General features: G+C 53.0%; 8 protein-coding genes across 8 annotated transcripts; 3 read left to right on the top strand and 5 right to left on the bottom strand.

The window, feature by feature from the left end:
• Positions 1 to 394: 394 nt before the first annotated feature.
• On the bottom strand, positions 395 to 1,787 carry AYL99_05267 (hypothetical protein; the record flags this gene model as incomplete). The annotated part of the gene is made up of 2 exons (XM_018836779.1): positions 395 to 1,520; positions 1,627 to 1,787. 2 exons carry the CDS (start codon positions 1,785 to 1,787, stop codon positions 395 to 397), a joined length of 1,287 nt encoding a protein of 428 aa, XP_018693632.1.
• A 1,356-nt stretch (positions 1,788 to 3,143) lies between these two features.
• Positions 3,144 to 4,867, top strand: AYL99_05266 (hypothetical protein; the record flags this gene model as incomplete). Its single annotated transcript, XM_018836778.1, has 2 exons — positions 3,144 to 3,258; positions 3,369 to 4,867. 2 exons carry the CDS (start codon positions 3,144 to 3,146, stop codon positions 4,865 to 4,867), a joined length of 1,614 nt encoding a protein of 537 aa, XP_018693631.1.
• A 744-nt stretch (positions 4,868 to 5,611) lies between these two features.
• On the bottom strand, positions 5,612 to 6,193 carry AYL99_05265 (hypothetical protein; the record flags this gene model as incomplete). Its single annotated transcript, XM_018836777.1, has 1 exon — positions 5,612 to 6,193. The coding sequence occupies one exon, from the start codon at positions 6,191 to 6,193 to the stop codon at positions 5,612 to 5,614; it is 582 nt and encodes a 193-aa protein (XP_018693630.1).
• A 1,602-nt stretch (positions 6,194 to 7,795) lies between these two features.
• AYL99_05264 (hypothetical protein) lies at positions 7,796 to 9,845 on the bottom strand (the record flags this gene model as incomplete). Its single annotated transcript, XM_018836776.1, has 3 exons — positions 7,796 to 8,233; positions 8,282 to 9,488; positions 9,658 to 9,845. The coding sequence occupies 3 exons, from the start codon at positions 9,843 to 9,845 to the stop codon at positions 7,796 to 7,798; spliced, it is 1,833 nt and encodes a 610-aa protein (XP_018693629.1).
• Positions 9,846 to 11,385: 1,540 nt separating this feature from the next.
• On the top strand, positions 11,386 to 12,420 carry AYL99_05263 (hypothetical protein; the record flags this gene model as incomplete). Its single annotated transcript, XM_018836775.1, has 1 exon — positions 11,386 to 12,420. One exon carries the CDS (start codon positions 11,386 to 11,388, stop codon positions 12,418 to 12,420), a length of 1,035 nt encoding a protein of 344 aa, XP_018693628.1.
• Positions 12,421 to 13,049: 629 nt separating this feature from the next.
• On the bottom strand, positions 13,050 to 13,861 carry AYL99_05262 (hypothetical protein; the record flags this gene model as incomplete). Its single annotated transcript, XM_018836774.1, has 2 exons — positions 13,050 to 13,789; positions 13,849 to 13,861. 2 exons carry the CDS (start codon positions 13,859 to 13,861, stop codon positions 13,050 to 13,052), a joined length of 753 nt encoding a protein of 250 aa, XP_018693627.1.
• Positions 13,862 to 14,523: 662 nt separating this feature from the next.
• On the bottom strand, positions 14,524 to 15,636 carry AYL99_05261 (hypothetical protein; the record flags this gene model as incomplete). The annotated part of the gene is made up of 1 exon (XM_018836773.1): positions 14,524 to 15,636. One exon carries the CDS (start codon positions 15,634 to 15,636, stop codon positions 14,524 to 14,526), a length of 1,113 nt encoding a protein of 370 aa, XP_018693626.1.
• Positions 15,637 to 20,301: 4,665 nt separating this feature from the next.
• Positions 20,302 to 22,290, top strand: AYL99_05260 (hypothetical protein; the record flags this gene model as incomplete). The annotated part of the gene is made up of 3 exons (XM_018836772.1): positions 20,302 to 20,574; positions 20,625 to 20,701; positions 20,754 to 22,290. The coding sequence occupies 3 exons, from the start codon at positions 20,302 to 20,304 to the stop codon at positions 22,288 to 22,290; spliced, it is 1,887 nt and encodes a 628-aa protein (XP_018693625.1).
• Between the last annotated feature and the right edge of the window lie 55 nt (positions 22,291 to 22,345).

Raw genomic sequence — 22,345 nt, 5'->3', positions numbered from 1 at the left:
CGGGGCCACGGGTTTGGCATAGCCTGTACCCCAATCAATGTCTTACTCGAATGAGAGAAAAATGGTAGTTCCAAGGACTATTTTATCCCTCATACCCATGTTCTGTCTAGGATGCGCCGTTGTTTCTTGTCTTCCCTCTGTCCAGCTACGCCCCCGAGGTATTTTTCCGTCTGTATTCCTTCTTGCACTCGTCGTCCTGGACTTGCGCTGGGAACCTTGGCGGAGAGTTCCACGGAATCTTCGCTTCCTCGCTCGGTATTGGGATTTGTCCTGCCTAGGGAGGGTAAAGCGATCTACGGTGCTCGCATTGGAGAGAGGGCGGCAGTAGTGTTAGAAGACAATAGATGATTTGATACATATATATCACAGCCCTCTATACATGGCATATACATTGCTAAGTCGCTTTTGGCTTTCCCCCTAGGGCCTGCTTCACCCTATGGTCTTCTCTGACAATGAGAAGCTCCCCTCTCCAGATTTTTAGCAAGGTGAAGGCCGCGTTGACGAAGAAGACCAGGATCAAGAAGACGACCTGGATGACGGTGACGATCTTGAAGAAGGCTGACTCCAGCTCGGTGCCCAGCAGCAGCGTCGCGGTGGTGAGCGTGCCCGTGGGGAAGATGATGGCGTTCCACGTCGGTGCCCACGTCAACTCGCGGCGGACGAGCCGGAGGAGCATGGCGACGAGGGCGAAGCCCAGCCACACCGCGCCGAGACCCGTCATCAACAGCGCCAGGAAGGTGCAGGTTACCTGCATCGACGCGGCAGCCGACGCGGTCAGGAAGATCCCTCGGTTGTAGGCTCCGAAGTGTCCGTGAGTGTTGGCCGCCGACCCCAGCAGTTGCAGCGCCGCGGCCGACTGTCCCATGGGTCCCACGAGGATGAACAGAGTGGCGGTCATAGGGGGAGCTGGCCACCCTTTCGCCAGCAGCTGGTAGAGCAGGAAGGTGTACAGAATCAGGCCGAGGAAGATTCCCGCCCCGACGGCGCACAGTGACATGATGATGACAGGGACGGCGAGTCCCGGAGACACCTTGTGCGCAAAGCACGCGAAGATGCCCCCGACTGCCGCCAACGTGGCCACTCCAACGGCGGGGATGATGATGAGAGTCGGGAGATAGGGGTCCATGATGGTGTGCTGCTGGATCAGGTTGGAGAAGACGAAAAGCAAGAGGCCGAAACTCCAGACCGCTGCTATCCACCACATAACACACGCGACGATGGTGAACGCATGGCCGCCCCACGAGGCCTCGCTCACGGTCAGGGTGACGAACGACACCAGCGTCATGAAGGCAATGGACCAGCACGGGAACAGACACAAGTCCAACACGTTGTCGACGAGTTCCTGGTACGCCCGTCGTTTGTAGATGACGAAGTGCAGGATGAAGAGGACCGAGAAGACCACATAGAGGACGAGGTCAATGGTCAATGCTATCGTCGAGAGCACACGAAGCCCCGGGAACTGGTATGGGAGCTGGTGGAGGAGAGTCCCAATGGCGCCAGCATTCATACACCATGTGAACCTGTCATACCTCTGTCAGAGACTTTCTTAAAAGTACACAGAGAGAGAAAAGACTCGTGCGAATGGCTATGGTATAGAACCCATGTGATATAGCGCGCAGGACATACCAAATCGGACTGAAATCTTGCACCAGTGCCCGAAAAGCGCTTCGAATTAGTGGCCCACGGTAGATATCGACAGCATTTTGCTCCTCGTCGTCGTAGTTGGTATTGAGCTGGGGTTGGTCGTCGTCGTCGTCCCCATCGCCCTTTGGCGGCATCTCCAGCATCTTGCAGCTCGTGGTTCCCTTCTTCTCAGAAAGGTCCGGATCTGGATGGGCCCAACCACAACAATATTAGATGCCATGGTTCATAAAGGTTTTTACCTTGAACTCCCCTCAAGTCGGCGTGGAGATCCGGTGTTTGTCAGTTGGGTGGCCGGGTACAACACCGGCCGGGTAGTGGCCGCCTATGAAGTGCCCGTAAGCAGACGGCGAGTCTAACATAATAACGGTGATGGCGATGATCCTTTCTTGGGGATTTCCCCTCCAGCACTTGCATCAGCAGGATTAGCAACGGGCTCACTAGGCCCGATGGCAATCCCCCCAATGGCTGGTGGGTTGATGGCGCAATGCTGGAAATAGCCAAGTTGCCCTTTTTGTGACTAGGACTTTGGGGATTCGGCATCTCTCCAACGGGGGAATATTGCTAGATCGCCCCATACTTACCTAGGTCATAGGCTTGATTAGCAAAAAGAAAAAAGGGGGAAGCCTAATGCCAGAAGTTGCCTTAGACTAATAGGGGGGAAATATTATAACTGGCCGTACCGAGTAGAGCTAGAAAATATCCGCCCTGCCATTGTCAGCCATATGTACACATGGACCATCAGCCACGAACCCAACACATAAAGAACATCACTGATATTTCGTCGGAGCATGCCCACTCTTCTCTGTGTTATTTCCCGCAGACATCAGGATCGTCATGAGAGCTCTGAACAAGTTGCGTGGTTGCGTGTCGCCTCTGTCGCCAAGTTGGTCGCCTCCACCAGGTTGTGACCCTGGCCTGTTTCAGAGCTCTGGCAGTCTGATACACGCTGCGGCCTTTTCCACAGTCTTGACGCGTGAGCCAAGGCCGTCCCAGACTCACCGCTGCTCTGCTCCGTGCCTGTGGTGACGACCGAGGTGGGGATTTGGTGAACGTCGTACGCGGAACAAGACTTCATCGGCTCAACCTGCGACTCTCGGGCCCCTCGTCCTGTGCACCGCTTATACGGGGCTGGATCGAATACTGTGCAAGTTCATGCCGCATGGTGCCTCATATTCTGCATCATCATGACTTCCGGCCATGCCCTGGAGCCATGTCGGTAAGCTACGGTAAGCTATTATACAACAGGGGGCCATTTGATAGACGACTTGACTCCTCTCATCGTCCTCTTTCTCGCTTTCTTTCTCTTCGTATCGTCTATCGCTGGTCGAGTTCGATTCCTTGTCCTTTGGTTTCCTGTTTGGGTATTTGTCGAACGCTGAGGCTGGTTCCTCTGACATATTCAATTCGTGGTCTCCTTGCTTCTCGTCAATGCTTGTCTTGTTATATCTCCTTGGCCACATAACCATTGGGAAGTTGTTCGACGGCCGTTGCCGTTCAAGATGCCTGCTACCGACCTGAAAAGACGGTTTGACAGGTCTAAAATCGCTCCATTGAAGGCAGAACGGAGTGAAGGCTCATACGGACACGAAAAACCAGAGCTCGTCGAGAGACAAGGTGAGAGCGCGTCGCTGATTCCCAATGCCTGCCGTCTCTGGTGTCGACATCCTTCTTTCCCTCCTAAACGCCATGGCTCCCGTCTCCCTCGAAGCTAACGACTCGGTCAGTTCTACCGGAGAACAACTTCGTTCCTTCGGATCAGATATCTAGTGATGAAGACAGCGGGAGCGAGGATGAGGGGGCTGATAATTCCTCGGACGAAGAGGAAGACCTCAACAATCCAAATCCCTTTGAACCAATGACATCCACGGCCTCGCGAGACCAGACATCCATCAGCACGTCTACAACGACGCACAAGCACCCATTCCCGACCCGTTCGTTGACAAGCAGCTCTGCCACGTCCACCTACGTCTCAGCATACCCACCGACATCGACGGAAACGGGCACCACCCCCTCGCAGGGACATCTTTCCACCAGCTCGACGTTCCCCGGCTCCTTCACTACAAGCTCACCTCCCACCACTGTCGTCCCCCTGGCCACATCAGTGTCGACCAGCCCAATTGCTGCCAGTGAGGGTGTCAGTGCCTCAAACCACCCGATTGCGAAAGCGGCGATTATAGTCCCATCCCTGCTGGGCGCCGTGGCCGCTGTTGTGGCAGCCTACCTTCTCTTCCGCTATTGCACTTCGCTCAAGACTAGATGGGCAGTCTACCGAGCACGGAGAGGTCAGAGGCTACCCGGCGAGGAAGAAGACGGGCCGGCTCCCCAAGTAGCTCCGCCCATGTCTGAGTCGTATACCACGCGGACGACAGAGCTCACACTCCCTCCACCCCTATACACGGCTTCAACAGCGACTCCCCCAACGCCGTCGGTCGCTGGAGACCCAGACATCGCAGTTCCCGTCACGACCAGACGCGCTCCTCCACCACTGCTGGTTCGCACTGGGTCGAAGAGCACGACTCCTGCCAACGCCGCGGTTGCCGACCAACATACTCGCTCTCACAGCGGAACACGAAGCCTGCACAACGACACGACACTGCCGCCAGCGTACACGTTGGGTGGCCACGGAACTCACACTTTCCAAGTCCACGTCGAGGAGGACACCGGAGCTCGAAACGGGGAGGAAGCACCATTCAGACATCCCAACGGCCTCGCCAACAACCCCCCAACTCCCGTTGCGCGGAAGCACCCTTTGACACCGTCGATCCGGGGACACGAACCCACAAGTCCTGTGCCCAGCATGCCTTCTCCCACCTGCCTCTCAGTCGGTAGTCGCCTCAGCATGGACTTCCCCATGCCACCGACGGCGCCGTCGGCGGCGCACTTCTCGACACCCTCTTCTCCGCCGGGATCCACCTTCAGTCCTCCGCGACGGCTGCGCAAGTCCATCACCCCTTCCGAGAGCATCTCCAACGTGCCCGACTCGCCCTTCCCGTTCTCGCCCGCGCTCCGGCCGCCCATGCCGCCGCCGGCCTGGACTTCGCGCTGGAGCCACAATTCCTCGAGCATCCACGGGCGCATAGCAACAGTCCTGGCCGAGGAAAGATGCCCTGCGCCGCTGCGCCACAGCGCAGGCCCGGGTCTCGTGGACACGAGGCTATCCCCACTGCGGTCTCCGGCTCCGAAAAAGATATCGAGTTACTCGCTTGTGGCACCCCCATCTTAAGCGTGACGCTTTGGTGGGAAAGGGGGAGCATTTAGCAGTGCATTCACCACCCTGGGACACCGGCGTAAGCTTGTCAAGGGGCATCGTTGATTCCGATAGGAGACACATACTATCACGGACATCCAAACCCGGCTATATCTTGGAGCCAATAGTGCCGGCTGTTTAAGTGGAGTGTCAATCGATACCAGTCAAGCTGAGGACTTATTTACAAGGGTGTGAAGCACGAGAAGGAGAAGGAGAAGGAAAAAGAAAAGAAAAGAACCACCTTGAGGAAGCTGGCTGGCTGGCCCGCCCATGTGAATTTTATGTACCGAGTACGGTTGTATCATCTGATGATGGTGGCACGAATCTGAGTTGGAAACCTCAAAAGACTATATAGAAAAAGAGGCAGCAGAGAAATAGATTTTAAACCCCCTTAGCAAAAGGGACAAGAAGAGTCACTGTCCTTCCTCCCCCGCCCCACCCAACTCTCTTGCTTCGATACATCGGGAACATGTAAGGGTAGGAGGCGAGCACACAGCCCGCGATGGAAGATATGATAAACAAATGGTAGGCTGGTTCTGGAATGACATCGAGCAAAGTGCTCCCTTTCACACCTTGGATCCATCACCTAGGCCGCCGTCAGCAGCAGATGAGAAAGCCTAGCCCAGTTTGTTCCTGCAACGCAACTCCCTAGTTCAACGAATGCCGCCACTTGCAGCTGAGTCTACCGGCTGCCCACCGGTTCATTATTATTCCACCTCCTCAGCTGGCGAACCAGTTCCAGGTGGTTCTCGTGAACGGCGACACGACGATGGTGGGCGGCTTCCTGCGGCAGTTGGCGCAGCATTTATCCTCGCAGCACTTCTTCTTCTTTTTCTTCAGCTCGTCCTCCAACGTCTGCGCGTCCTCCTTGTACGTCTCCGCCTGGCCCTTCTCGTACGACGCCTTGTAATGCTCGGTGAGGGCCTCCTGGAACTCGCGCTCGGACCTGTCCCTGTTCTCCATCGACTCTCTCCTCAACAGTCGACAGGCGGGCGTGTTGAAAAACCGGGCGGGCAGGACCTCGGACGACGCCTCGAGCGCCGTGTCGATCTCGTTGGCGACGTCGGCGCATTTCTGTGACGCGTGTTCGTGCTTTTGGACCTCGACCATGTCTTTCCATGCTTCTTCGTATTTCTTGATGGATTTAGTCCGGAGGACGTCGACGAGGTCGGTCACGGGCTGTGGAGGCGGCTGTTTTGGTTGTTGAGATGGCGGGCGAGTTCCCGGTGTGTAATGTCGTTGGACTTCCCAGTACGGAGCACCACTTGGTCGCTCGAGCACCATCCAAGAATCGGAAGCCATCTGCAGTAGTTGCTATTGTATTGTGGCTGTGGCTGATATGTAAGTGTCTCTGTCGGATTGTATCTTGATTGAGAGGCTCCTAAGGGTAGGTTGCGGGCTCGTGGCACACTGTTTCTTGTATTTGGGCAGATTGATTATTGACAAGACCATGACTACCGGTCCGGCTCTGGCTGCCTAGACATATTTAAATGGAAACTATCAGTAGGTAGGGAGGCTCGTGACCCAATCAGGAGACGCTCGTATTCTCGAACGATCAGACGTGAGTCGACCAAGGCCGAGCCTTCGTTTTGAGGCTTTCGCGGTCGGGGACGAAAAGAACGTTCGTATTATTCTCTGCAGGACATATAGCGAATGCTCGGCATCATCTGAGCCCTGAATTGTCATATCATACGTCCAGAGGGCAAGCAACCTTTGTTTCCTATAGGTCAATATGGCAACCGGAGAACAAGAGAGAACAAGACAACCGGCCGTCAGGTGGCTTGGTCGAGAATCGAAGGTGCCAATTTCTAGACACGAGCAACGTACGATACCAAGACTCCCAAGTCTGCAGGTCATAGCTGGTCACAAGACAAACCTATCTTGGCCCAGAAACTGGGGAGAGTGGTATGGTGGAGCGAGAGAGCCTCCAGGACCGTTGAATGAATGCGGCTCTTACCAAAAAAAATAGATCTCCATCAGTTTAAAGCAGCTCGGCAGCCAGAGTAAAGCGACCCATTTCCTGAAGTTGATCGTTGAAGGGGAGCGAAGCTAGACACCGACGACGCTCGTGAAGCATAGCCTCCTCGATCTCACTTCTCTAGCCTGTACATCGGCGAACAATATTTGACACAAACGGATCCCGGGCATTGTGCAATTGCTGCAGAAGGCGGCGGGTACGGGGAGTATCACCAGTACTCTCCAGAGGCTGGCGTGACTGCTTGGCGCCTTGGTAGGAATTGAAGACGAGGAATGAAGTTGGAAGAAACACGAAGGTTCAAAACGAGTTTAGGCGAAAGCCGGAAGTCCAAATCCGGCGATCCGCAACCTGCAATGATTGGCCAGTCACTCCATTGAGCTAGCCCTATTAGGAAGCCCCTATCTCTCTATCTTTCCATCCTCCACAAGTCACGTCACATTCTCATTGTTGAAATGTGGCTGGAACTCCACAGTATCTGACAAGAACCATCCATCCGGCCTCTTTGATATATATGCAGAAGAGGTGAGCAGATTGTGGGTTTGGAGGCGCCTTACGGTTGAGGGATCGAGGAGGATGTACGTCGTGCAAGTCATCATTGTTCAAATATTCATTACAAGTAATGAGAGTGACGATTTATTGTAAGAAGAAAATCCAGCGAGTCGTAGAAGTCGTCGAGAAACAGCCAGTCAAGCCAGCCAGCCCGCCAAAGAAGTCATGTATTCTGTACGTGAAAACCGTGTATTTGCGCCTCATTTCTTGATCCAGCGATCGTGCTCGATTCATTCGCATTCATTCACAAGACACCTTCAGATGAGAAGCACCCCGAGTGCGTGCCAGAATCTGATACAAATCACATCATTGCCTCTCCAGCATTCTTTCCCATGGCCTCGATCCCCAGGTTCATGGCGTACAGTCCCGGACCCGGATCATCGCTTTTTAACTTCACACGCCCATCCTTCAATCCCTTCGCCCTTGGATCCCACAGGGACATCGACATTGATATTCTCCATGCCCTTGACGCCCTTCAGGAACTCTGAATTCGACATCCCACCCGCATTGGCACGCGCTTCCGGAGGTAATTCGAGCATCGGGGTCAAAAAATCACTGATCCGCTTGGCCTCCTCCACCGAGAAATGATATTTCTCTCGCAACACATCAGGTAGAGCCCAATGTCGTAGTCGATGGATATTACGCAGCTCGCCTTTTCGGTTGAAGATCTCTTGTGACCATTTCCCCGACAGGCACAAAGATTTCGGGAATGGGCCGAGCAGTTCAATAATCTGTGCAATATGATCGTCGTCTTTACCGTATTTGGTTCCTGATTGGGGATCGAAGAGGTAGTCGCCTGTTATCAGTTCAAATACCTGGAGATTGTCAGTGTGCGCGCCAGAATTTCATTGATTACCACGTACCATGCATGCCATGCTCCACACATCGGTGCTGGCGCCCCATTTGGCACCCAGAATCACCTCTGGCGACCGATATTGTCGAGTCTGGATATCGTTCGTGAAATGATGGCCCACCCAGCAAGCATTACCCAAGTCTGCGATTTTGACGGAGATAATCTCACCCAGGGGCTCGTCCTCATTCTTGGCTGCCTTCAACACTTTGTCGACATCCGACGACTTCTTATTGTCAAGGGAGACTCCAGCCAAGTCCTTTTCTAAAGGATCCGTTGTCCCTTCTCTCGCCTTCTCGCCAGTAGACGGCTCCTCATTCGCCTTGTTCTCTTTTGCCTTCAGCTTCAGCTGTTCGAGCATGGAGAGGCCGTCTGTCGACTTGTTTGCAACAGAATCATTAATTACCTGATTCAGGCTACTGGGGGCGTGGTGGTGTGCCCCAATTTTGTCCAAGTTTGTGAAGCTGGCGTTAAGCGGACTGGGGAGGGGCTGACTTCCGGTGATCAGAGTCCGTCTCCGTCTCCGTCCATTTCTGTTGTCGTCTTTTGTGGATTCTTTCTCTTCCTTGACAAATGCTTTGACAATCTGTTCGACATCACCGATCTCAATCAGAACATTTTCAGGCTTCAGGTCAGTGTGAATGATGCCGCATTCACGATGTAGGTAGTCCAGACCCAAAAGAACTTGTTTGGTGATTTGTTTCACCAGTGGCATTGGAATGCCGCGATGGTTCCATCTCTTGATGAGACCCAGCAGGTTTTCTCCCAACACCTCAAAGACCATACAAACATGGACACCATTCGGACCCTTGTGCTCGAAAGAATCGAGGAGGCTGACGACATATCTTCGACCCGGGTGGTTGGGGTTCGCTTGCACGACCTTGTTTAATAATTTGATTTCGTCAATGGCTGTTTCTGTGTAGTGCGCCGCCGATCTAACGACCTTGAGGGCGACGTGTTTGCCCGTTGTTGTGTCTCTTGAAAGCCAGACAGTGGAGAAATGACCCCAACCCAACTTCCGCACCACCACGTATTTACCGTTGTTGTATGTTTCGCCAACATGGACGGGATGATATCCGCCCTTGCAGTAATCCTCGGAGTCTTCTTCGTCCGCAGTGGTCTCGGCAGGGTCGTCTTCGGAGGTGGAAGAGGACGGGGATCTGTCAATATGTGAGTTATTTACAGGGACCTTCGCGTGAGGCAGAGGCGAATCCATGGCGCTGAGGAAGGACGATCAGTTTGAGGGCAGATTTAGTCGGAAAAGAGGACAACACATTGCATCTGCGATCAATCACGACAGCATGGGTGTAAAGGGATGACAAAGCGCGTGAACGTGAACGAGGAATTGCAGGTGACAAGGTGAGGAGTGACTTGGAGCAAGTGACTTACTCTGGGTCTGCTGGAGTGGGGCTATCGTGAAGACTCGACGCAGTCGCGTTTTCGCTGGTTATGATGGGCTTGAGGTTGTCGCCTTTCCGCCGTTTCTTTTGGCCATTTCCGTTTGCTGCCAGGGCGGCCGTTGTCGCAACCTTCTTGGCCTGGCTGATGGCGGCTTTCTTGAGGTCGGTGCCATTCATCATGGCAAACACGGCAGCGTTGGCGGCCAACAGGTTATGGGAATATTGAGAGCCTGGTCCCTTTGCAGGGCCAGCGGCCGATAATGGAGGAATTGTGGAAGATATTTCGAGGTTGCAGTCGAGATTAGAAGGGGATGGCCTTTTGGGCGCAGTTGGGCCACGAGGGTTAAGCCCGAGCTGGCCTGGTGTGTGATCGTGACAGGATCTGCGAGCGTCAGAGGATTGACGCAGTGGCAGTGGCAGTGGCCGTGGCAGTGGTTACGGCGGCGTGCAGTGACCAGCCGTTGTTCCCAGATGACCGGTGGATCTCAGGCTATTCAGGGCCGGGGGGGTTCGAATCTTCGCTTGGGGGGGTCGGACCACGCCCTGTCATGTAAGAAAGAATGATGACGGCGCAGGCCGGGATGATATGATGTCTAAACCGTGTGTTTTGTCTTCTTTGAGACTTGTCAGTTTTTTCCTGCCAGCCTCAAAAGTGCGCGGCTGCGGCGGCCTCACTCGTTTGAACGAGTCGGAGCGGCGGCAACGATGGGACAAATGTGCGCTCGAAAGCTGCGTGCTGCGTGCTGCGGGTTGGCGGATGTGATTCGTGGGCTGGACGGCAGGGCACCCAACCACGCGCCTGGCGGTTACTCGACAAAGGACATCGAAAGCGAGAGCGAGAGCGACAGTTGAGGATCGGGGAACATGGAGGGACAATTTGATTGTTGCCAGCCTCCCAGAGGATATCGAAGCTTTTTGAGGTTGGCTATCGAACGGAGTCCCAAGAATGAGCGAACGCTGGAGAACTGTGATCGAATCGAGTCGGAGGACAAGGAACGAATGAGGAGCTGGGCAGACAATTGCTGTATGAGCCGGAGATGGCGGCGATGGTGATATCTACTTCGAGTTTGGTGGGACCTGCCAATGACGATTGATCCCGTCGCCTGTTGAGCAGGAGAGTTATGTGATAATCACAGGGAGGTAACAGCAGTGGTGGGGTCTCTTCGGGAGGTTTGTTTGTGCGTGGGATTGTTTGCGTTTGATATCGATATCGATCAAGGCCAAAGGAGGGTGACGGTAGCGGCTAGAGATGAGTGACAGTGCTCAAACGAAGCCCTTTTGTAGATTTTCTATGCTATGCTGCTATCCATGCCATGACTAAGGAGGAGGATTCGAGTGGACGTTGTCCCTTCCAGTGATTCCGAGCTCAGACCTGATTAATGGACTCGGTACTGGCTATTCGTTTGAACATTTGAGCTGGCAAGCCACCTGCGCCATGTGGAAACTCAACCACCTCTGTTTCTATCCGTGATTTCCACAACGCAGACATTGGGACACGGCGGGCCCAAGAGATCCGGTAAAGAGTGTCTCCAGGTCCTCACCCTAGACGTTTAGACCTTTCTTTCTATCTAACCTCGGAGAAGTTGAGTTTTTTGACAAACGCACGACATGGACTCACGAGCCACCGCCCACAGCAGCCACCTTTGTCCCTGAAACAGTCTGAGTGACCGGAGACGAGCTCGTGCCCGCCTTTCGACTCAAGCCATCTACATACAAGATGAGCATCTTCTCGCCTCCCGACTCCCCTCACGCACCTCCCTCATTCCTCTACCAGCTCATATACCACCCTCTGACCACCTGTTTTACCTTCTTCCACCACATCCTCCTCTATCTCCGCGGTCCCCCCTACATCACGCCCAAAAACAAAATCCCTATCCGCGTCGTCTGCCTCTCCGACACCCACAGTCAGATCCCACGCACTGCCATCCCCAAGGGCGACCTGCTCATCCACTCCGGTGACCTGACAAACAACGGCACGCTCTCCTCCATCCAGCAGACGATAGACTGGCTCAAAACACTCCAAAAGCCATGGCCGGGTTCGTCAGACGGATTTCGCCATATCGTGGTGGTGGCGGGAAACCACGATAGCTATTTTGACGAGCGCAGCCGTGGTGCGCAGGACAAGAGCCGTTCCTACCGCAAGCTTGACTGGGGGAAAATCCACTACCTACAGCATTCGTCCGTTACACTCCATTTCCCTGGTCCTCGCTCCCTGAATGTCTACGGTGCTCCGCAGATCCCTCAGTGCGGTGGCAAGGAGATGGCCTTTCAGTATAGCAGAGGCCAGGATGCGTGGAGCGGTACCATCCCCGAAGATGTGGACGTTCTAGTCACGCATAACCCGCCGAAATGGCACCTTGACCTGCCTACCAGTGGAGGGCTGGGTGACGAGTTCGAGCTGAAGGAAGTCTGGCGCGTCAAACCGACGCTGCATGCTTTTGGGCATATCCATTCTGGCCACGGCGTTGATCCCGTCTGGTGGGACGAAAGCCAGCGTGCTTTTGAAGAGTTTCTGGCCGCGGCGTATAATAAGCCCGCAGAGACTCCCGCGAGTCATCGCATGCCCCTGGCCGAGCTGCTGGATTTGCCGCTGTGGGCGAAAGGGTTCCAATGCACGATTGCAGATGTAAGAGGTCTTCTGTGGACACGGCTGTGGGGAGGAGCACGACAGGGAGGATACATGGTGAACGGCTCACTGGCGCATCAGACGACGACCCGGTTGCTGAATAAACCCCGAGTTGTGAATCTGTAGACATACTGCATCAAGAGACTTCGATGTTTTCCATGCAAAGATGAACGAAGAAATGGTCAACGGTCGATAATGTGACGAGTTCCTCACCCATCTCCAGCCACCATCGGCCATCGAATCAGAGAGTTACAGGATAGATCAGGATGGTCTTACGGGCTCAGGCTCATTCTACAAAAGAGAATCACGAGAAAAGCAAAAAGCGGTAAACAAAAGGAAAAGAAAGCATGTATGCTGGACTATGCTTTATCATTAATCGTATTTTTCTCCCTATGGCTCCCTTTATGACAAAGTAAGTTTCCAAGCGTTGCGTGCGCTCCAAGACCTACCTACCTAACTCCCGAGATGTTTTGGGGCCATCATGTATGTATGGTCATCAACGGCTCTGGCCAAATTTCCCGCTTCCCCAAAACGATCGTATACAAGGGACATGATGATCCAATTGACCTCTGTCTCGGCGAGAAAGAAATGGTTGACCAAGTTTCGTGTTCCCTCCCAGCTCGTACAAGATCCAAGCACTTAATCACCAAATGAGTCGACATGGCCTGGATTCTGTTCATCACAAGTATTGACGACCACCTCTGATGAAATTCTGCGTTTTCCTCTCGTGATCATCGTCGTCGTCGTCGCTGTCGCTAGATCCCTTCTCGGAAGACGCTTTTCCTCGTGCTAATCGGACTCGAGTTGCCGTCTCCACTGCCCTGGGTGTCCAAGCTCTGATTTCCTTTCGTATGTCCCTTTGCAGTGATGCTGTCCGAGTCTGGTCTGGGGCTCACGCTCCTCAGCCTCGGCGCCTCATGCTGGTCGCCGAACGGATTGTCTCTGGAAGAACTGCCCGGGCGACCTCGTCCGCTGACATCCACGTCGGAATACCCTGCGCTTCCGGCAGCACCCAAGTAGTCGCCGCCTGCACCACCACGGGCCCCGCTACCATAGGGTTCATTCTGCAGTCCGGGTGTCGGGGCTAAACCAAGTTCCTGTTCTTCGTACCCGGAATAGCCCGCTCCTGGCCCGTAGAGATCTTCATTCCCGACACGCGTATCCCATGCATCGTCTTCCACGCCTCTGCCTCCCCTGCCTCTGCCTCCGCCGGGCACCAGTCCATCAGCGCCGCTGCCGGCTTCTTCGTAGGCCCCTCTGGCCGTGCGTCTTCTGGTCAGCTTGGCGAACTGATCTCTGGCCCATTCTAGTGGTCCCGCATGCCGGGGGGCAGGGTAATTTGAGGAAGCTTGACGCTTAAGAAATGGGATGTAGGTTTTCCATGACTTGAGGGATGGGGCAGGGAGCCCTTCTTTACGGGCACTGTATTGTGCGTAGACCACCCATCCGACGACCGGTAGGATGACAAGGAGGAAAAAGAGGAAGAAGAAGAGACCTGGATTAGAGATTTCAGTCAGTAAGGGAACCTGTCCTGCGGAAGTAGATGCGACTTACCCCAACCGTGCATGTTTGCGACAGCGGGTTATTGTTCGGCTGCTGTGTTTCAAGAGTTGGTTGAGTGAATGATTCACCCGTCGACGCCAACAGCGCCTCTGTTCAACAAAAATGTATCGGCGTCTTGATGAAAGCGGCTGACTGTGGTCTCACTAGAAGGTTCAGCTAGAGATATTAGGCGGGCATTGCTGCTTGTTTCCCACAGCCACGCTGTAATCCGACTGGGCCGTGAGAAGAATGGATTGAATGAAGAGGGAGCGTTCTCAACACTAGTAGTGCGATTGATGACAAGTCTGTGGTCAGGTTGGTTAATATTATTTGAGCGCCGGCTGACGAGGGAAGCCTGCTTGGTCTTGCTGCCGATGCGAAGCCAGACCAATATCAATCGGAACGTGAGCGCAATGGGCGGATACTCGGCTCCTCCGTCCCAAGAAGGTAAAGCGCGGGATGAGCTGCTGATGTACACTTGCCATCACGTGCTTCTAACGTCCCCGCCCCCTTTCTTCGACCGTTATGAAGCGGCGTGGTGGTTGTCATGCAATTCATTTCCATCCACCTGAAATGATATACTCTAGAGTTAATCAGAGCTCGGATTGTCACACAAGCGTACGGGTTGTGTAGGTAGCCCAACCAGTTAGCACACTCGCGTCAAACATCATATCTAGCCTCCTTCCCCTAGCACACCAATTCGACGACTCTCCTCGCGTCTATACCCGTAGCTGGGATTCTTGTAACTTCAATCCAGCCGCCTTGGTTCGCTACGACGATCTTCCCATCAACGCAAACCATCCTCCAATGTTCGTCTTCCTCGTCGAACTCTATTCTCAATGCCTCGATATCTTCATATGTAACCTTCGGGTCTGTGACGTGCTTTCCAGATTGATAGGCTAGATGCAATATTCGCATGATTTCAGTGGCGGGTTCGGCACCAATAGCAACGAGTCGCAGGCTCCCGTCGAGTGGTTTCGTGGCAGGTGAGATCTGGAAATGCTCCTCCAGGTTGGACACCATGGTAGCTAGGATGTAAGAGTGCTGCATTCCAGGCAGGTCTTTCCATTCGCCGTCTGATTTCCGCCATTTGACCTTCCCTCTGTACTGGTGGGTGTCTTTCAATAGCTGTTCTGCAGCCATTTGGAACCGTGCGAGACCATGCTTGCGATATTCTGTCGTATCGCTCATTGCCACCAGACTTGCATGAAGCCCCCAACTGGCCACCACTGCACCATACATGATCAGCCCATTCTCATCCTCGTCGGCTATGAGCTCCCGGTCTTTGCCCTCATTAACGACTAGCTCTGCGCCGCGACTGAAACAAACCTTGAACGAGGGCAATGACTTCGGCCTTCCTTGCATCAGTGTCTTCAGAGGGTCTTGAGCAACGCCAGAACTCCATGCCAAAGCATTCGCCGTTCCCTGGGGTATCAGAACAATGGCAGGCTTGAGGAATATTGAAGGGGCTCGAAAGTCATCATTCCGCCGATTCAGCAGGGTTGTGAACGTGTTGACGATATCAACAATGCCACCATCTCCTGACAGCAAAATGATTGTTTGCTTGACACCTTGTCGCGCGTTCACAATGAAAAGCTTCTCCGTTAACTCGATGATTGTCTTGGTCGATTTGGTTTCGTGTGTGAAGTAGACGATCTCATGGCTGTCGAGTAACGGCTTGATCGATTCTTCGTAGTATTCTTTTGCTTTGTGACGACCGGAAAGAATGGAAATGACCACGTGAATCTCACGGTCGGGGAGCAAATGTGCAGGCAGTAACTGTTGAGGCGGTAACGACATCTTGTTCGGCCCTGGGCTCTATCACCGAGGTGGCGAAGGTAATCCGGTCTTCAGCGTTGGTGTCTCTGCCGGCCTCTGGTGTTCAGTTCATTCTTCCCCAAAGACTTTGGCCAATCAAGGGCTGACCGGGTATGTAAATGGGTACACTTTGCGAGTGGCGGGAGGAGAACTGTCGGCAGAGATGTTGAGATGCTGGCTCGCAGAGTCTTCAAAGTCACCAATAAGCCCTACAAAATAGGGTTAGTGGCTTCACACCCTCTTCCAGCAACTGGAATTTTGGTGGACAGCAGGAGCATAAGAAGACGCTATAGCTGCGTAAGCGGCGCCGCAGTGTTTGGGGTCCAAATGTGTATGAAGGGTCACGGGTGAAGCAACCCCGGGTGGCCGTTGCCTTCTGTGTGGAGGCAGAGATTTGCGGACGGATCAAGCTCAGTTTGGAGACGGTCGACAGCTGATTGGATTGCGTAGTGCAGTCGTCTTCGAGTAGCAGAGAGCTGGCGAAAGAAAGAAAGAAATAACGGGAATGTCTCCGGACTGCGTTTTCGCTTAATGTTCGGCAGAATCTAATTAACCACACCAAGTTTGTATTGGGGTTATTTCTGCTAGCCATACGAGTAAAATTATGAATAAATATTGAAATTGACGTCGTCGCCGCCTATTTTGTATAGATAGCCTTGGTGTTGATATCGTCTTTCTCGGTGTAATAACCGAGGACCCTTTAGCCTCGCCGCCCCGGCGTGCTAGACGAGGCTATCCTGACCACCACCTTCGTGGTCCGCTTGAGAACGGCTGCTAATGCCTAGTCTACGAGGTACTCTATGTCGTAATGTACCTCGCGATGGTTATTAGGTACTTGACACCGCGAAACAGTTCTATCACCACCTCCTTGCCTGTTCCCTTTTCCAGGGCTTGTCCGAATGACAAAGCAGACCCCGAGTCTCACGTGAGAATGTAAACAATACTATTAAGCCTCTTCCTCATCGTTTCTCCATATCGCTTACGCTCCACAGCTGCACTAATTCTGACCAGCAAACTATGGCGGCAAAGCTACGTGTCGGTGGGGAGGAGTTATCCTATTCAGAAGCACAGGATAGAGAGATCAACATCCTCCATAGACTGGGCTACCTCAAAAAGCAGACAAAACTTTACCAGCGGCTATACAAAAACCAAGGTCTCATCACGAAGCGTGTCGCGCATCACCTTGGCTTGAGGTCTGCGTCTCTTTGTCGCGTTGAAGAACCGATAAAGTGGCTCAAAGGGAGCTTCAATGTCTGTGTTCCAGTCTCTATCGATGGGTCTACACGTGTTGTCATGAGGTCCCCATTGGATCATCGCATTGGCGATGAATTCCGGCCGGGCAATGGCGACGAAAAGGTTTGTTGCGAAGCTGGGGCATATGCCTGGGCACAACGCGAATGTCCTGACATCCCAATTCCTAAGCTATATGAGTTTTCTCTATCGTCAGGACAATGTGTAAGCGGCCCCTCGATCAACTGTTCCGCCTGCTGACTGTCGTGGTTCACTTCCGTCGGCTACCTCCCCACTTTCCGACGTATTTTGGATCGCTTGCATCGTGTGTTTCTTTCAATCCTCGGTCGTCCTCTTCCCTCGTCCCTCGTTCCTCATGGATGTACTCTTTGGACCACCCTGGGCCCTTATCTACTTCTCGAATATGTTGAAGATGGAGAAATGCTTTTAACAACTTTGAAAGAGCATTACGACAAGGATGAAAGGCGACAAACCAATCTATTTCGCGGCATCTCACAGGTTATTCCCTCACTCTCTCGAACCCCTCTACCCTTGATTGGCCCTTTTATTGTGGATGATGATGGCTTTTTGCAACTTGCAAATCGACCGTTAACTATGCAGCTTCATGAATTGGAAAATGAAGGTATTCCTCTGAATATTCCAAGATACCAAACATACCCAACCGTGGACTCCTACGTTAAGACACTACTCTCAAACCACGATGCTTACCTCAGACATGGACCAAATGCCGTCCACGATGAACCTGATTGTCTGGCTCAACTTTCATCCTTGGTCATTGCTAGGTCTGTGGCATCTCAATTCTTTGACTCCAAGCTCAATACTGGTCCGTTCTTGTTTAGTCTGACCGACTTGCATGCAAGCAATATGTTTATGGACGAGGACTGGAACATTCGAAGAATTAATTGACTTAGAATGGGCATCATCGCTACCACTTGAATCTGTGCGACCTCCTTCTTGGCTTACAATGCAAGCGCATGATGTGATCGACTCCGAGACTTACAATGTCTATCGAGCCGGATTCATGAATATTTTCCAAGAGGAAGAGTTAAAATTGCACCCAGACAGAGAACTCGTCCAGACGACCATTATGCAGGAGGGTTGGCACCGTGGGACATTCTGCTATACTCTCGCTCCGGAAAGTATCGCATGCTTCAATACGCTTTTCTACACCAGAATCAGCCGATATTCTCGACAAGTCACCTCAAAAAATTTTCTACTTGATTGCCCATCGGTACTGGTCTTCAAATGTTCAAGATTTTATCAACAAAAAGCTCGGAGACAAGGAGAAATATGACGAAGATCTCAAGAATGCCTACGAAAGTAAACCTTGAGACATAATCGGTCATTTCTCTTCAGTCTTATTGACCCCTTGGTTATCAGCACTCCCTGCCAATTCGAATGTTCCATCGTCCTTGGCCTCCTGAACTGCCTCTGTAAGGGCCATTTCCCGCGGCTTGAAGCCTCTTATGTTGTGCAGCTTCCCCCGAAGAAGTAAGCTGAATCAACGTTTTGAGATCGACCTTGGCTGCATTTTCGATAACCGGATTAATGTAGTCTTCGGAGGAGATTGACTCTCTGTTTGCCCTTGCGGAGCTGTTGATAAAGCTAGAGAGACTGTTAGAAGGATGATTTCCTAGGACATATTACTCACATAGATCACTGGCGTGGCTTTCGAAAGAGAGTTGATTGTCAATGTCGATTGTGTGAGATTGAGTATGAGAGTCAGGGCTTAGACAAGGCTTTTAGAGCGCATCTATGTAATATCTTCCCCAATCTTTCACATTTCCTCGAATCTGTAGGTCGGACTCGAATGTCTAGGTCGTTGCAGGTCATGGAGCACAGCCAAGTGCTTGCAAGGCCTTGGCCTGGTTATTCATGAATCTGCCAGCCAGGATGTCATCTGCAGCTCCGCTCTCCCAGCTCTGGACTTGGGAGCACCCCATTGAAAGCATGGCTGAGAAGGAAAAACCAGTCATCGAAAGCTTGCAGCGTCTTCCTTTGACACGACAACCAGTAGTCGACAAGAAGAAGCAGAGAGGGTCTTGAATTTGTCGAAGAAAGCAGGCAAGGAGAACATGTAGGGATTAGGACCAGGCTTGGAAGCCATTTCTTTCGTTCGTTCCCAGAATTGGAAATGTAATTCCAGCAAAGAAAGCATGCGGCATCTGTCAGGGCTGGGACGGCTGGGGATCCATGGAGGTCGTGTAGCACAACTCACGGAATGCTAGCATTGTCATGGCTCGCTTATCTATGTACCCAATGATACTGTGACACGGAATCAGTCCTACATACTTTTTCAACCCAACTGCTTTCCAACTCAACCGTCTTCCAACCTAACTACCTCTAAGACGAGCAGGTATTCGCATTAATTAGCTTTGAAGAAAGGCGCCTCAAAACGATACTCGATTTATTCGAGGCCTCCGACATCAAGAAGTATGTCGAATCAAACACGTATTGTCGAGATGCAAGGGAAGCAGATTTGACGATATATACGGCTGTGCTCCAACTAATTATATAGATACACAATACTATGTCCTCACTTTACCACTTGATACGATACTGTGCTATACACGGATCTCCTCTCAAGTCATTCAGCGCGTACGATGTTGTACCGTGGGTGGCGGATTTCTGGCTCAGCTACTGTCCTGAGGAATACGAAAACGTCTTAACAAAGCAGTCGATTTGATGCTCCACCAATAAGGTTTTCCGAGGAACAAGATACCTCATGCCACAAAGGGTAGGTCGTGTCGACTTCCCCGCTTTGACCCTGCAGACTTTTGGCCCGATCCTCTTGTTGCTCGTAGAGCACTTGAGAGTGTGGAGGGTGAGTCCTCTCTTTACCGGAGTCATAGCGGCGGCGGAGGCGCCGCCGGCAGTGTGGCTGCGGCGCTGAGTTTCTGGATCTGGTTGCATGTCTTTGCCATATGCAGTTACCCACTGCTGAAACATTTGAGCTGATGTGGGAAGGAAATCGGAACATACCGAGGGCTGGAACATTGGGGTCAATGGCCCAAGCTTCTTTCCGTATGACATTACTGGCTGACTTGGTTTCTTACAGAAGTATTTTGGACATCAACCCTGGCCTCTGATGGTGGGTTCGATACGAGCTGATCCTTCTCTTGGTATTTTCACAGGCCGAGAACCCAGCCGCCCCTGCAGCTCGGAATTTGGAATGTTGTTGAGACCATGTATTGCTACCCCTGTCCTGGAAATGCCACCATTGTTGGATACGGGGTACCTGCTTGCTCGTAAGCAAGGGTCAGAAATTAAGTATATAACTGTTGCTCATGCCCCCCTCCTTCAGAACCTTCCCTGTGTCTCAACCCCACGCACGGCCCAGTATATCAGCCACCCAGAATACAGATTCTAGATTGCATCGAGTTCGAATTTGAAGACATGGCGGCCGTCAATGGAGCCAATGGCACACAGAAGTCAGCCCTCGTCACTATTGATGAGTTTATTGGGCAAGACTACGACTATCTCATCTGTGGTGGTGGTACAGCTGGACTGGTCATCGCTGCCCGCTTAACAGAGAATCCCAATGTCACAGTCGGAGTGATCGAAGCTGGTAAGAGTCGACTCGGTGACCCCCTCGTTGATATCCCAGCATTTTTTACACAGATGCTGGGCAACAGGGAGTACGATTGGGCTTGGGAAACCATTCCTCAGGTAAAAAATCAAAGCCCTTGTTCTTTAAGATAACCTGACATATTGCACAGCCAGGAAACAAGAACAAGGTCCACCAGGTTGTCCGGGGCAAAGCACTAGGCGGCTCGAGTGCAATCAATTACATGATGTGAGTTCTCCACCCTGGTGCCGGCCAGCCTTCCGGTCTAACTTCAACAAAGGTATGTTCGAGGATCAGACCAAGACTACGATGACTGGGCCGAGCTAGTAAATGACCCATCGTGGTCGTCCGCCAATATGAAACAATACATGCGGAAGCACCAAACATTGGAGCCTATTGACGAGCGAATCACCGAGCGTTCCACCATGCCATTCGTTGGGGAGAACCATGGCACAAGCGGTCCGGTGCGAACCAGCTTCAACGACTTTAGACTCCCGGTTGAGGACGACGTGATCAAGGCCGCAGACCATGCCACTGGATTTGATAAGAAGCCGCTCGACCCATGGAGCGGAGACCATATTGGATTCTACAACACTCTGGGTGCTGTGGTACGCACGGGTGCTGACAAAGGCAAGCGCAGCTACGCTGCCCGAGGATACTTCCAGCCCAACGAACACCGTCCGAACCTCAAAGTCATAACGGAGGCGCTGGTTGCTCGAGTCCTCCTCGAAAGCAAGAAAGCCACCGGGGTGGAGTTCATGCACAACGGCCAGAAGCATACTGTCAAGGCCAAACGAGAGGTGATCGTTTGTGGCGGAACCATCAACTCTCCCCAGATCCTCGAGATGTCTGGCATTGGCAACCCGGAAATTCTCAGGGCAGCTGGCGTCGAATGTCTGGTCGACCTGCCCTCTGTCGGAGAAAACTATCAAGACCACGTCGCCACGGCTGGAGTCTATCAACTCGCCGATGGCCAGATGTCCGCCGACTCGATCTACAAGCCCGAGGTCATGGCAGCCGCGCAAAAAGCTCTGGCGGAAGAACAGGGCGGACCCTTGACGGCCATCCAATCTGTCCAAGGTTTCTTCCCCTGCACCTTGTTCCTGGAGGAAGGCGAATTGGACCAGGTCATCCAGTCGATCGAAAGCGCCAAGGCGAAGACGCCGTTCCAGCGGAAACAATGGAACCAAGTCATCTCCCACCTCAAGAGCAACAAGTCGGCGAACCTGCAGCTCGTCTTCATCGCTGCAACGGCGAACCTCGACGCCGGCTCTGGCGACCAGAGCCAACTGTTTGCTCCACCGGCCGAGGGAGCGAAAGACGGCATCACGCTCGCTGTGTGCCTGCAGTACCCCGTGGCTCGGGGCCACATCCACATCAAATCCAGCGATCCCACGGTCGCCCCGGAAGTGCACCCCAACCTGCTGGGCCAGGAGGCCGACGTGGCGGTGCTTGCGGCGGGGATGAAATTTGTCGAGAAGACGGTCTCCTCGCCGCCGCTCAAGGACAAGATCTCGCACCGCATCGCGCCCGAGCCGGCAACGTTCCCGCTCGACTCGGCGCAGTCCCGCCGCGCCGCCGTCCAGGAGTACGTGATCGGCGAGTACCACAGCTGCGGCTCGTGCGCGATGGGCGACACGGTCGACTCGCGCCTCCGTGTCAAGGGCGTGCAGAACCTGCGCGTCGCCGACGCCAGCGTGTTCCCCAACAACGTCAGCGGCAATATCCAGAGCAGCGTCTACATGATCGCCGAGAAGGCCGCGGACATGATCAAAGCCGACTGGGATTATGCCGCCTTGAATAAAGTCTCCAAGTAGAACGGTAAGTTTTTCTTGGAGTTATGTCCTCAAAACAGACAAACGGAAAGGTGAA

The sequence above is a fragment of the Fonsecaea erecta genome (genome assembly GCF_001651985.1).
Source record: "Fonsecaea erecta strain CBS 125763 chromosome Unknown Scaff4, whole genome shotgun sequence".
In the NCBI taxonomy this organism is placed as follows: Eukaryota; Fungi; Ascomycota; class Eurotiomycetes; order Chaetothyriales; family Herpotrichiellaceae; genus Fonsecaea; species Fonsecaea erecta.
This window is presented reverse-complemented; position numbering and strand designations above follow the sequence as displayed.